Source organism: Paralichthys olivaceus, chromosome 2 (assembly GCF_024713975.1).
Source record: "Paralichthys olivaceus isolate ysfri-2021 chromosome 2, ASM2471397v2, whole genome shotgun sequence".
Taxonomy (NCBI): domain Eukaryota; kingdom Metazoa; phylum Chordata; class Actinopteri; order Pleuronectiformes; family Paralichthyidae; genus Paralichthys; species Paralichthys olivaceus.
Genome location: NC_091094.1, coordinates 28,494,668 through 28,509,148, shown reverse-complemented (window position 1 = coordinate 28,509,148; position 14,481 = coordinate 28,494,668). Strand labels below are relative to the sequence as shown.

The 14,481-nt window shown below is 39.1% G+C and overlaps 1 protein-coding gene across 16 annotated transcripts in view; it reads left to right on the top strand.

The window, feature by feature from the left end:
• cadpsa (Ca2+-dependent activator protein for secretion a) overlaps positions 1–14,481 on the top strand; it is a 159,830-nt gene that overhangs the window by 91,945 nt on the left and 53,404 nt on the right. For 7 of the 16 annotated variants that reach the window (XM_069513966.1, XM_069514000.1, XM_069513993.1 and 4 more), the window contains exons 14-20: positions 33–220; positions 575–736; positions 5,231–5,332; positions 5,430–5,493; positions 5,807–5,930; positions 9,831–9,899; positions 14,021–14,127. In XM_069513966.1, the coding sequence (XP_069370067.1) occupies positions 33–220; positions 575–736; positions 5,231–5,332; positions 5,430–5,493; positions 5,807–5,930; positions 9,831–9,899; positions 14,021–14,127 (816 nt within the window). Of the gene's footprint in view, positions 1–32; positions 221–574; positions 737–5,230; positions 5,333–5,429; positions 5,494–5,806; positions 5,931–9,830; positions 9,900–10,704; positions 10,738–14,020; positions 14,128–14,481 lie in introns of all 16 variants that reach the window. The other 9 variants (XM_069514032.1, XM_069514022.1, XM_069514040.1 and 6 more) reach the window with 4 other exon arrangements.

Here is a 14,481-nt window from a genome sequence, read left to right as displayed (position 1 = left end):
CACTCAGCAGTGCTCATGTGTGTTGCCCCCAGGGCTGGTTCAGTCCTGGTCAGGTGTTCGTCTTGGATGAGTACTGCGCCCGTTACGGTGTTCGAGGTTGCCATCGTCATTTATGTTACCTAAGCGATCTACTGGAGAGGGCGGAGAACGGAGCCATGATTGACCCCACCCTACTGCACTACAGCTTTGCCTTCTGCGCCTCCCACGTGCATGGAAACAGGTACAGCTGCCTTGTCTTGGCTCTTTTGCTTCCCCCACAGTTACACCCTGTCTGTGGGTGCTAGAATAAGAAAAACACAAAAATATATATTATTTTTTGGAAAGACTCGGAAATGACAGGTTAGTCATCATATATGGGAACATATATGGTGAAATATGTGACCCTCCAACCCCACCTCACTCAAATTTAGGTTGTTTCATTTCGCATGTCAATTGGCTTTCACTATGCATGTTTGCACACTCACTTTTCCTCTTTCTTTTATCTTTTTTCCTTGTTTTCTTTTAACCTTTTATCATTTTCACATCATGCCCTTCCTTCCACTCTGCCCAAAACCCTGCACCTTCACTAAACTAGTCAGCGTGTGTGTGAGTTGTTAAACTGGCCAGTATCTCAGGCCGAACTCAATCAGGCCCTTTTCCCATCTGTCCCTGAGCTTCCTGCTAAGAGAGAACTCAAAATCATTGAGTTCATGAAGAAAAAGGACTTCAGGTCCCCACCTTTCTCAGGAACTAGAAGGTAAGTTATCTCATAGACTGTGAAGTACATGAATATTAACCAAACGTGAAAAATTAAAACAAAGACAAACAAAGTTATCATCTACATGAACTTTTATTCACTGCGCTTCAAACTCTCTTCCTGCATGCCTGAGTCATCCTCACATCTTCACTGCCTCCTTTGACTGACTTATGCACTTTGACATCATGACTTCTGGAGCACAAGCAAAATATAATTTCAAGGGTGGCTTGGTGAGAAAAAAGGTGAGTGACTACAAAATCACTGGGAAGAATGCAACAGACCTGGCACCTCAGAAGCTGAGGTAATGTTTAGATGTTGAGGCCATTAAAGAACAAATAGGCAGTTGTGTGACATTATTTATTAGCATTTTAGCATTAGCAAAGAGGACATTGCCTGTAGATGGAACTAATTGAAAAGTCAGTAGCCCAGCCAGTGATCCTTTCCTCAGTGAGTTGCCTAAAACACAAACAGATCTTGATTTTGAATAGGTCCACATCAGCTCAGTGGAATCGAATAGCCGCATGTTGTTTAAATGCACAATAATGCAGATTAGTGTGTTTGGGGTTGAAAAAAGTCTGTTTAGCAGTACTGTGGCTACCAAGTTTGAAAAGAGGTTCCAAATATTTACTTTAGAATATACTGAAATGGTCATTTACAGCCTATAATAATAAACACTTACTACACAACACAACTACTGAGGTCAACAAATGGACAAAATGCAAAACCTTTTTGCCACAATCCTGACAAAACAGAACATTTGAAAGGGAAGATTTATTGCAGGGCTATTGAACAGGCTTCTGGTCCCTCCTGAAGGTTGGTGGTGACACAGGAGTCAATTGTCCTGTAGTCCAGTGGGTGCCATGTTATCTAAACTGCTAGATTTTCCTTTGGTCTAATCTGCAGTGATGTGCTCAGACATCAATCTGTCAGAATAACAGTCGGTCGTCTGCATGTGAAACATAACAAAGACAGATGAGGGCCACTGCAGCACTGAGAGCAAGGGTCAGGGTGAATGTCTGTAATTCCCCCCTCTCCACTTGGGAGGGGGGGGGGGCACTAAATGTAGTTTTTTTAAATGTAGTTTTTCTTATGTCATAAAGTCCAAAAATAATGAGCGCTACACATCTACACGTCCATACACATCAAACAGAGACCTGCTCTGTCAGCCCAGCCAGTGTGCCTGGAGGTCGGGGCTTGACAGGTTGACAGGTTGTCATGTGTGATGTGCCGGATGTCTCCACTGCCGACACTGGTGCGTTTGTACACACCTCAAACCCCCCCCCCAATAGCCTGCTGGCCTGGAGGTGTTGGTGCATCAAGCTGGACTGGACTGTTGCCCAGTCGCCTGCTAAAGGTGTCCATCTGAATGTTGATACTTGTCCATGCTGGATTTGATGTTTTCATCCCACTGCAATTTTTCACAGCGCATTTTCTTGCATGTTAATGTTGCATTTTCGAGTCAAATTTACAATTTGCTAAATTATTTTGTTATTGTTTTATCCCACAAGGCTCATGTCTCAGATAGTAGAGCAAGTCTCAGTGTCTGCTTGATCTCTGGCTTCCCTTAACCCAGGTTGTGTCTGGAGTCAGCCTAAAAACATCTGCAAAATGCTGCTGTTGCGAAATACAACAGCTAGAAGAAGTTACATATTATACAAATACATACGGATGATAATCGTCAGTGATAAAATGATAATATGCAAAGAGGTTATCTTAGATGCACAATGTACATTACTCTCTGATAAATATATTGTATAGTACACCATACATGCAAGAAGCAATGAGGTGCAGACAGAATATGTTACATTTCTGATATGAAATGTAGTTTGGATAGATAAAGACGAATCATAAATTCAGTTTACAATAGTAATTTAAATGCTGTATAGCTGGGAAATAATTTTTCAGCTCACTAATGTTATCTTCTATTTACCTCAGCATTTATATATATATATTTTATATTTGTCTTTTAAAAAAATATTTTTAGTTCTTGTTTCTTGACCATCATCAAGTAGTTCAAAACTTTGACGTTTCAAATGTCTTGTTTTGTCGACAGTTAATTATTCACTTTAGCGAAACTGAAACCACATCATCTTAAGTAATAACATAGAAATAGACTCAATAAATACTTATTAAAATGATTGATTAATTTTCTATCAATAAAGCAAATTATTAATCGACTAATTCAACTCTAGAATGTTTCATTTCTGAAATGAAAGTGTTCAAAGAAAGAATGGTTCTGAAATTAACCGACTAAGAGTAACAGTATGCTACTCTATGACTGAGTGCAAAGGTGAGTTTTGAGATATTTGATTGGGGATTTCATGTTGCATGGTAACTTACCTTAAGGCCTTGATACAGATGTCTGCTGCGTGGAAAGGGAGATGTGAAAGCGTTGCAGGCTTACCATCTGTCTGTCACTGATGGCTCATTTGTAAGTTGTCGTCATTGGAGCTGTGAGGTCAGCTGGTCAAGCAAACATGAGGAAGCTGCCAAGGAACAACACGTGTCTGAAAGAAAAAGAAAAGGCAGAGCCCCGCAGGACTTAATTAGTTTGATATTTTCTGATTTCATTTTCTGCCAAAATGTGAAAGGTGAGACAGCTTTTTATTTAGATTCTTTGTAATCACAACTACTCAAATGTTTATGTGGGATGTACTGAAATTTCTTTCTAATACATGCAATGATCAGCCACAAAACAAGAGGTTACTAAAGTGAGTTAAAACTTATGAGCTGAGGCCATTGATTATTGTGCAAGAAACAGTCACCACTGGAACCAAAAACTGATGAAGAATCATAGGGATAGACTAACCCTAATCCATAACACAAAAAACAGCCATCAATCATTTTCAAAAGATAAAAGATTGACCTCTTATTACCATTTTCCTGTTCCTGTTGGAACTGGGTCTACACTGAAGCTGAATGTGACATTTTTTCCTCAGCATGATGATTTTCAGCAGCAGGGACCTACAGGTGGCAGTGACACACTGACAGTGTCTGTTCAGAAGGCCATATAAACTGACAGGAGTCTGGATGAGATCATTGCTGATGTTGAGCAAACTTGTACCCTTTGAAATCAAACACAGCACTCACGGAGTGCAGCAAGGATACCTGCAAACACACACACACGTGTGCGCAATGTCTCACTGTCTGCTGAAATGACATATTGAAGGGAGGGGCAGTTGAGGGTGGTGGTGGGGGGTTCGGGGATTGAAAGAGACAGTGGTAGAGTGTCGTGTCTTCTGCTTCTCATCATGCTGTCATGGTGACCACTCCAACCTCTTCTGTCACATGCACTCTGCTCACACTCCACCACCGTGACCCAACCGTGTCAAAATGATAAAAGACTTATGATACACTTATTCACACACCTGCCTATGAAGCTGTAATTGCTGTCTCTTTATTGAAATGAGGAGAATATGATGCAATACTGTTACGAACGCTTCGATTAGCTGTTTTCACTGTCCAATAACAAAAGAATCAACTGAGTGGGGCTAATTAGTTTTGATTCACTGATAGTATCTCTGAAAGAGAATAAAGAGTGTGTGTAGATACCTATGTATTACCCAGCAAACCCATCACCTTTTCTCAATGCAAAACTCACTCATTATCATCTCCCCACTATGCCGATGGAGGGGTGAGGGAAGTGACAAAACACTTGGAGTTTTAGGGGTAAACAGCGCTGCTGCCAAATCCAATCTAATTAAGGCTTAAAACATGATGTAAATGACACTGTTTCGAGTCAAATTTGAATATCGGGTCTTATGGACACTTGGACAACATCACAGTAGCATGTTTTTTTCTGTTGTTTTTTAAAAAAAATTTAAAGTTATCACTATTTTTTTTTCTTTTTTTCTTTTTTTATAAGTTATCACTAGTTACTTTAATTTTATTGGATTTGGCTGCAACGCTGTTAACCCCTGAAACTCCGAAAGTGTTTTTTGGACTTAAACACTTCACCCACCCCTCCATCAGCTTAGTGGTGAGCAGATAATTTATACATTTTCATTTTTCGGTGAACTATCCCTTTAAGTGCACACAGTTCTTCTGTATTGAATCTTTGTAAAGTTAATTTTCCCACAGTGATTCATCAGACCCAATTTCTTTCCCCAAGCTCGGGATTTAAGTCGCTTTTACCAAATTCTTCTGTGAACTGCACATAGATTTGAACTATACAGCCAATGTGAAAACACCTTGAGAGTAATTCTACTTTTTCCCAAGAACTCTATACATTCTATAAGAATATAGTCAACACCTGGGCCTGAACTATGTTCCAGCCATCAGCACTGTTGAGTTATTGTTGTTTTTCATGAACCTGGCATTACAACACTGCATCATTATCCTAACTCTGAAACTGTGACTTTATCTGTGATAAAATTAATTTGAGACACTGACATCCATAAATATTCACCACTTTGATGGTAATCAGTGCCTCATCAATGACACACGGAGGGATGACTGACCCGTCCACTGCTTGAAAACGCTGCTGTTTTTCAGGCCTGACGGTATCGGCACAGTTACCATAGAAGAGAAGGAGCGCTTTGAGGAGATCAAGGAGAGGCTACGTGTGCTTCTGGAAAACCAGATTACACATTTCAGGTAGGAACTATCAATGTATAATTGCAACCATTTGCAAAACCATACCAAACAAGACTGCCTAGGGTTCAAATTAAAATCCACTCTGTTGTCTCCACAGGTACTGCTTTCCATTTGGACGGCCAGAAGGGGCGCTTAAAGCCACTTTGTCCTTGCTTGAACGGGTAAGTAATTTTTATTCATGAACAGATGCATAACGCAATTTTTTAATGAAGCTATCCATTATTGTGTAAGTAGATTAATAAACAGATGTATCCTGTTTGCAGTATGCCTTTGTCTGCCCATAACTGTCTCTGATAACTCAGTCAATACCAGCGAAGCTAATAAATGTGTTGGCTTTAATCCATACTTATATTTATGACATGTCCCAACTTTCATCTCCAGCCAATTATGTCTTATGTTGATATTTTTCTTCATTTATCATGTCTTTTCATGATATGGTATGCTTTAAACTGATAATAAAATTGTGTGTTTTAGGTTCTGATGAAAGATATTGTTACTCCAGCTCCACAAGAAGAAGTCAAAGCTGTGATCCATAGGTGTCTGGAGCAGGCAGCCTTGGTCAATTACCAACGCCTCTCAGAGTATGCCAAACTGGAAGGTAGGTTTCTACACCATCACTGCTCTGCTGTGTTTGTACGACTGTACTAATGAACAGCATGGTTTTATATGACAACACCTGATGAGTCAAGTAGAGCTATAGTGAGATTCAGATGTTAAAATAAAAGGCACATTTCAGAGGATTTCTGAATACAGTTGGGCACTTTGGTTTTATTATGTCACTATTAATGTAAAACTTATGGAACCTGTAGGATATTCACTCAAAAGGAGTAAACGGGTAAATCAATAGTAAGATATACTACCACATAACATTGGTCATTGATGAAAGTAACTTTTTTTGATGATTACAGATGTGACATAATATATATATATATATGTGTGTGTGTGTGTGTACATAACTTTTTTGAGGTGTTAGAAGAAGTAGAAACATTTATCAAGTTGAAATTGGAACATTTAGCTTCTCATTTCATCCTTTGGGGTTGACTTTAGTAAATCAAACTTACATTTCGCCAGTTGCTGCAGAGTTCTAATAATGATTTTTTTTCTTCACAGCTGCAGAGAGAGTAGATCTTATCATCGTTTTTATTGCACATAATTGAATGATAGTTGATCGAAGTGATAAATGTTATGTACTTATGTACTATGTCTTATCTTCAGCTGATTTTGAAAAATGTACAGTAAGTAAAAATGCATTCAACTCAATATTTATGCAGACTTCGTCCACCATGCCTAGGCTTCTTTTTCAGCTAAGACCTATACTGCCTCTGTCTCCCTCTTTGGTCTGCCTAGTAGCTGAAGTGATGCTCCTTCTTTTTATTTTGTCCGCCTTTCTCTTCTTTGCTCTCTGATGACTTCCATCCTCACTCCTCTCTTTTTCCTGTCTATTGGCTTTTGCTGCTTCTCATTTGCTGCTGTTTGAAAACAGGAAAGCCAATAGACAAGACATGATGGGACGGCCCCTTGTGGCAGTTCAACTTTTTTTCTGTTGCATGGTTCTTTAGTAGGCATCATAAACATTCTATCCCAAACAGAGTCAGAACACTTGTGTGGTCGCTTCTTCAGGCCAGCATTGTCATTAATGTATATTTATTCATAGTAGTTTTTGCTTACATACAGTTATTGTGATTCTGAAATTTCACTTTCACCTATCTTACTGTGTCTGTGATTCTAAACTTTTGTTGTATCAGACAGAGTTCAAAAGGTTGATCCCTGTGTGTGCAGTACAGAGATTGATCCTGATGTGTATAGCCTAGCTAAGAACAAAGTCGAGCTTAAAGTGAAAATATCAGTAAATGCATTAATGCATTCATATGAGATTGCTGTCTCTTATTATTCCCTGAAAGTCAACTTGTCAACTTGGATAGGCTTACTTTAACTGTCTTCAGTTTCACTTTTTGTTTTAACACTTGTTAATAAAAGCCAAGTAGTGTCTGATCTATAAATTAAGTCAGATCAAGGAGAGGTTATCTAACTAGTTAAGATACACCAAAGAGGAAACAAACAGCAAACAAGCACTTTTCCTAAAATGGACAATTCAGTGATGTCTGTAAATAAGATATCACCTCCCTGAAGACGCCAGGTAGATAAACATTAGTATCTGAATTGTGATGTTGATTAAACCACAAAACTATAAGCTATTTGACCTATGGGAAAAATATGATATTTCAGAATTTACTTCTGCTTGGCAGAGCAAATGGTTAATTTGAACTCATCAGTCCATACATTTTGAACCCCAAACACACATGCATGGATACATTCTGCCTTTACTATGGTATTTATTTGTCACAGTACAGGGGCGAGGCCATCTTACTCTCTCTATTGACTTGCACAATCTCAGATACCTGTCCCAACTCTTCTCAAACAGCTTGGAAACTGTAAACTCTAAGGGGAGACTGATATGGTGTTTGGCCGACTTGGCCTATCAATTAAAATGAATGACATTGACTGTCACCATCATCCAATAAAGATACGTGAAGTATTTGATGCAGTTAAAAAGGTTGTAAAAGGTGCTTTATGTAAAATTGTGATTTATCAATCATTTGCCATAACAATAATCAATTTAAATATATTCTTCAGTTTCTACTTTTCCATTTTACAATGTACCAGATTAAATGCAGCTGAAGGGAAATTTTCTTTTGATTTAATTCAATTTAATTTCATTTGTATAGCGCCAAATCATAATATACATTATCTCAAGGCACTTTACATAGAAGGTCAGGACCTTAAAATCTTATTAATATAGAGAAACCTAACAGTTCCCACAATGAGCAGAACTTTGGCAACTGTGGAGAGAAAAACTCCCTCATTAACAGAGAGAAACCTCTAGAACCAGACTCAATGTGGGTGGTCATCTGCCTTGACCGGCTATAATCAAAATACAAAACTGTCTCCGTCAAAGGTGCCATGATGTGTCCCAGGCAATGGACTTGGGGCTCAAACCCTGATGGTTCCCATGCGTACTGTAGCATCTTAAGGTGCTTGGCCTCAGGCTCATTCATTTTGTCAGCCTTCTGCTATGGTTGGTACCCTAATTATAGGCATGCCCCAGTAGGTACTACCAAAAGATGTGTTGTGAAGTCTTCTTGCCTCTCGCCATGTGGTGCAATAGTTCTGTTTGGTTTTAGACAGCTTACAACTTATTGTGACAGTATGATACTGCTGCCTTTACTTGTTGTTGTTACGTGTTCAGTATCATATTGGACCGGGCAGGGTAACCCAGGACTGGTACGATGATTAGCTGCTTGAGAGTGAATGCTGCCTGGCATTCCATTGTCCAAGAAACAGTCGTATTTTCTGGTCAGTGCATAGAGGGGGTAACTGCAGTGTCTTTGACGAACTGTTGACAGTATGATACCAGACTGACTTAGGGTAGACTATTAAAAACATGACTTTACCAGAGCATTTCTGATATGTGCAGTGTGCAACCATGTAGCTCAGGCTGATCTCCCACTATATGCCAGCTAAGACATATTCCATCAGCTTCTAGAATATTGCCAGAGCCTTGCACCGTTAACATGGCAGGAAATTCCATTGTAACAATTCATGTCTGGTACAGAAGACCTTCCCTTGATAAGCTCTGGCTGTCAGTTTGACCAACAACCAGAGGCAAGATCCAATGTGTGGACAATCAGGAAGGTGTCAAGTGTGTTTTGGATGTGTTGCAATGGGTACGTGTCTTAAATGTTGCCATCGTTTCAGTAGCCTGTGTAGAGAGGGTATGCTCCATCCCTCCAACATAGCATCACTGTGGGTGAAGCCCAGCTACTGTAATTGTATTGGCTGGCCAGCATCTCCTTGTTTCTCTGGGGCCTGCTTCACTGGGATGCCTGACTGAGTCATGATGTCATGCATGTGTGGTTGAGGTCACAAGCTCCAATTGAGAAAAAACTATCATAGGTGAAAGTTGGTTGTAGAGGTCTTGCTGGGAACAGTGGTGTGGTCTGACTGCTCCAACTTAGCTGTAGTAGTGACAGGCTACAGGACTTTTGCAGGCTGTATTCTCAGAGTTAGAGGTGCACAGAGTTATATCTTTTAAGGGCTGGGTTCTTATCGAGACGTATTTGACAAGCACTCTCTGCTTTTAACATATTGTTTTCATTTAGTTATAATACACTAAATATGGCTCAGAGTTAATCAAATTATTTTCTGTATTTCACTTTATTTCATGTTTCAGAATTCCACTATTATGATTAACAGGCTAATATTTCATTCATATTTCAAAATGGTACATATGGCACCTGTGAAATGTTTTTGATTTGAATTGAATACGCTAATATGTTCAAATGACAATTATAAAATTATAATTTACTTATTAGCAACACAAAAATTCCAAACATGGGCCTTGAAAACCTCCTATCAGTCTAACCCTAGTGACCTCTGTGCTCATCCACTCTGACCCTGGCCTCTCGCATGCCTCGGTATCCACCCTCTTTCTCTATAGGGAAAAAGAGAGAGATGTATGAGCACCCTGTCTTCTGCTTGGCGTCTCAAGTGATGGATTTAACCATTCGTGAGTACCTTCCTCATTCCCCAGCCTTACCCCCCCCACCACCACCACCACCTCTGCACTCTGATTTTTCTCTTAAAACCAGCACATCCAACCATAACAAGCAACCTTTCATTTCTGCCTTGCATTGGTGTGTTTGTAGGTTTGTACCTGTTGTTTAAGTCTAAAAGTCAAGCTGTTCTAGTTTCTTGATATATTTCAAACGCCAAACATGCTCTGATCTTTCTGTGAGTTTGTTGTATGTCTTGCCCAAAATACCTGTTCTTTATCTGTCTGTGACTTGAATGCATTTTTACTTTGCTTGTGTGTAAATACTCTGAAGTGTTTGAGGGCATGATACATTCAATCAGGGCACCCACATCCTGTATTTATTTAAGGGTAATTTAGTCAGTTCTCTGTGGTTTGAGTGAAACATCTTTATAAATTACATGTGTAAAGGTCCCACATTTTCATTGTGAACATGCCTCAGTTTTTGAATGAAAGCACCTGTTCATGTTGGTATTGATGTAGAATTTTAACAGATATTTATGCTTTTTCCCATATTGGATTTTAGGTCTAAGTGAAGATTCTTTGTGTTTTTCTTTTTGTTTGATCTTCTGATATTTTCTTCCTATACAGTAAAATGAGGAAGTACCCTGTGGTTTAGAGACTGCTGTTATATGCCAAATGGATTGATACTGAAGAGTCAATCTAACATTTATCTTTATTTCTGACACCCTCTACCCGACTCTCTTTTTCTCCTCTCTCTTTATCTTCTGTCCATCCCTGCAACCCATTCTTTTTTTCTTAAAATTGAACTCTTACTTAGTGGATAAATCTCAGAAAAAACTGAAGGATCCAGGTGACGTTGTGCTGTATGCCTAACCTCTGCTGTTCCTGACCAGAAAACATCCAGTCTACTTTAAATCATACCACCATAAACCCTGTCACAATCTTCCTGTTGCATTGGTCAGCAAAGGCAGAGAAACTCTACAGGACATGTGTCAGGAATGTTGTGACAGCATAAGTGCCCCCCTCCCCATGTGGTGTTTTTCATTACTCTGAATCTCAATGGAGATGGAACCTTTATTGACACTGAGTAGGTTTTGCAGGAATAGCAAACATTTGACTCAACTGCATATTGACAGTAATAAGCTTAAGTATTTTAACTTGGACAAAATATGAAAGAAGAGAAGGAATGAGTTGATGATTTATTTATTTATTTAATCACCAGTGAAAACAGCTTCAGCAGATAAATTACTCGACAGAGGCAAAGTGCAAGCAACCAAGCATGGTTTTAAAATGTTTGCATGACTGGTATTTACAGCATTTTAATCTAAGACCCAGCCTTTTCTTGGAGAAGGGCACAAAACTAAGATACACTATATTGAGTATTTTTAGGAACTATTATTGCTCTTTAAATAATAGATTAATACATTTAAACAATCAAAATGAACATTTTTTCCCCATTTCTCTCTGCATGGCCAGGTTGATGTGGCTGCCCCAGTTTTCTTTTTTTCTTTAATGCTATTGCTGTGTCACTAAACGAAAACACATTGTAGTGCAGTGTTTAGCCATCACCATCAATACCACAGCTTTTGGTTAGAAGATATGTTCACAATTTTCAAGTCTGTCTTAAAACATAGGACATCTGACTTGAATAATGAAAGTGCTGGACAATATATTTGTATGCAAGACTAAAGTAGAAGATATAACTTTGCAATCCCCCTTTGAACCAGTATAAAGTTCCATTCTGTAAAAGCTCTCAGCCATGCTAGCTTGATTTAAGCTTAACCAGACAATCTCCCATCATCCTGCTGAGCTGTGCACATCCTCAATGGGCGGTAAGAGCTCTGCTAGTAGGTGAAGTAGCTCAACACAGTCATGACTGACAAGGCCGATTCAAGTGGATGTGTTCTTACTCAACATAATGAGCATGACATCCACACACAAACACAATAGTTATACTGTTGGACAAGAGAGAACAAAACACAGACAAGTAGATAAAAAAAACAGCATGATGTTTGGAAAATGAGCCTCTTAAATCTCTTAAGATCTTCTTAAAAGCAGCATGTCTCATAGAGGAGGTTCGACCAAGAATAGCTTGGAATAACTTCTAAAGTTTAAGCAGGAGTTGGAAAGCTTTTTCTTGTCAAGGAGCATTTCAGTTTTGATAGTGTCCTTGGAGGGTCATACTAAATGTTTAGTATTGATATCAATATCTAGCACACAAACCTCTCTAATGCAATGGCTTGAACTGATTCTCTTTAGCGAGGTCGGAAGTCTGATGGCCATGATGATGGTGATTATGATGATCGCCACTTTTTGAGGTTGGTCAGGCTTCTCCTTATCATTTATTTTCGATTGCTTGACATTGTGCATTGGGCAACAGTCAATGCTGAGTCCCACAAAATGGGAACTGTAAGTTAAGTAAGTTAAAATAACTTTGTCATGTTTAGGAAAAGATCATATGGATTAGTGCCTTGTTGAGGTTAGAGGTCCTCAGTCACCACAATTACACCAATAAAAGTAACTACGTTTGTGGAACCAATGTTTGTATAAGAAACAACATTTACCATAAGTGCCACACAGGACGTTTTGTCTGTCTCCTCAATCTCTTCCTCTTACTATGTATAATACATCAAATGGCCACCTAATCTTCCTTTGTCTAAATCCCTATGGCCACTAGATGTTACCTAACAAAATATTGTCTGGTGGAATCTTCCTGGTTAATGAGTGTAATACTTTACATAATGAGATTTTCTACAGATTGCAGCATATTCATAACACATCAGTGCTGCAGACAGAAACAAAACAATGCAACGTTGCATCTGGAATTATGTAAAAAATATTCAAACACCAAAACAATTCAGTTGAGTTCTCCTGTGTGTAAAATGCTTTGTAGCTTTGAGTACAATGGTTTTCATGGCCATTCAAATGTTCCAATCTCAGTGAGTTGAGTTGAGTGATTTTTCCCTTTATAGACCCTCACCATTTAAGGCTTCATTGCAAAGGTTCCTGCTGCTCTATTGCGAGTGATAACGCAGAATTTGGTGTCTGATACATGAAGACAATGGATGAAATGGAAGCACTCTGCTTTGTATCATGGTATTTCTAATGCAGAATCCATTAACTTCTATATCAGATAGCTTTGAGGTGCATTATCATGCGTATATCATGGCCAAAAATAAAGCTGGGCTAATTTAAATGTACCCATGTTTAGTCACTGCCAGCAGGCATCTGTCAAGTGATCAGAGTCAAGTGCACTCGCCATGGTATAATTTGGGTTCTCTCTTGGAACAGGCATGTTGTGGAAGTCAAAATTACATGAAATGCTCTTTACATTTACTCATAAACACAATGAGATGCAGCCTCACAACCTAAAAGGTCAGATTCTGTGGAAATCAGCACAACATACCCACCACATCATTGCATGATGAGTGTTCAATGTACATGCTGTTTTCATCCCTCATCATAGCCACGTTCTCTCTGGATGACATCATTGCTGTTGACACGTGATTCAATGGCTACATACCACAGAGAATCACTATTTCCTGCCACCCAACCTTGGCACTCATGGGAATAGTGTTTACATCAAAAATGTAATGGAGCTGGTATCATGGTATAACTAGGGCTGGGTAGAACAAGCAATGTGTTAAATGTAGCAGGTAAATGTGGCTTTAAGAAAATATAGCAGGCAGTTAACAAAATGATTTATTTTAACACAACTCAGTTTTTAGACTACAATGCATCCATCTCTGATACCCAGCCCTAATTATAATACGTTGATATTTAATTATTTTAATTTTAATATGACCATGAGATTGTCCCAGTGATTTAGGAACAGGCTATAGACTGGACTAAGGATCACTTATGAGGCAGCAACTATATCCAAAAGTTGTGAGTGGCTTAATCCTTTAGCTCCTGTGTTTGGGAGTAAGCAGGATAGCATGCATGTCGTTGACTTGTGTAGCCTTATAAATACTGCATTAAAAAACTAAAGAAATGGGGGTTTTTTTAAATTGTAAAAAAAAATCTGTTTATATGTACTTTCGTTTGCATGCATAAAGTGTCAGTTTAAGAAAGAAGAGTCACTGATCGAATGTGGAGGCTACCAATGCTAACCTTTGACCTTTATGCTCCAGAGAATGTAGGGCGTTTAGTCACTCCTGCCAAAAAGCTGGAGGACACCATCCGCCTGGCCGAGCTGGTGATTGAGGTCCTTCAGCAAAATGAGGAACACCATGCTGAGGTACGTGTGCCTGCATATGTGTATGCATCTGCTCTCTCTTTCTCTCTCTCTCTCTCTCTCTCACACACACACACTCACAGGCCTGTAGTTTCAGGGCAGTATGGGCTGGTAATGATAAAAAGTGGGGCTATTGAAAGCAGCTGGGGTCATCCCTCCACAAGCTGTCTCATCTATTGATATGTCACTGAGATCCGTCAGCTTTCACACGAGCAAACCATATTGAGAAAAATCTTCATTCCATCCTACATTAAAAAAAATGGGTCTAACACCATCATATAGTGTTTCTCAGGTGACTTGAGGCTAAGGATCCTGTATTGGGTTTTGGATTATGGGTGCTGCTGCATCAAACCAGAC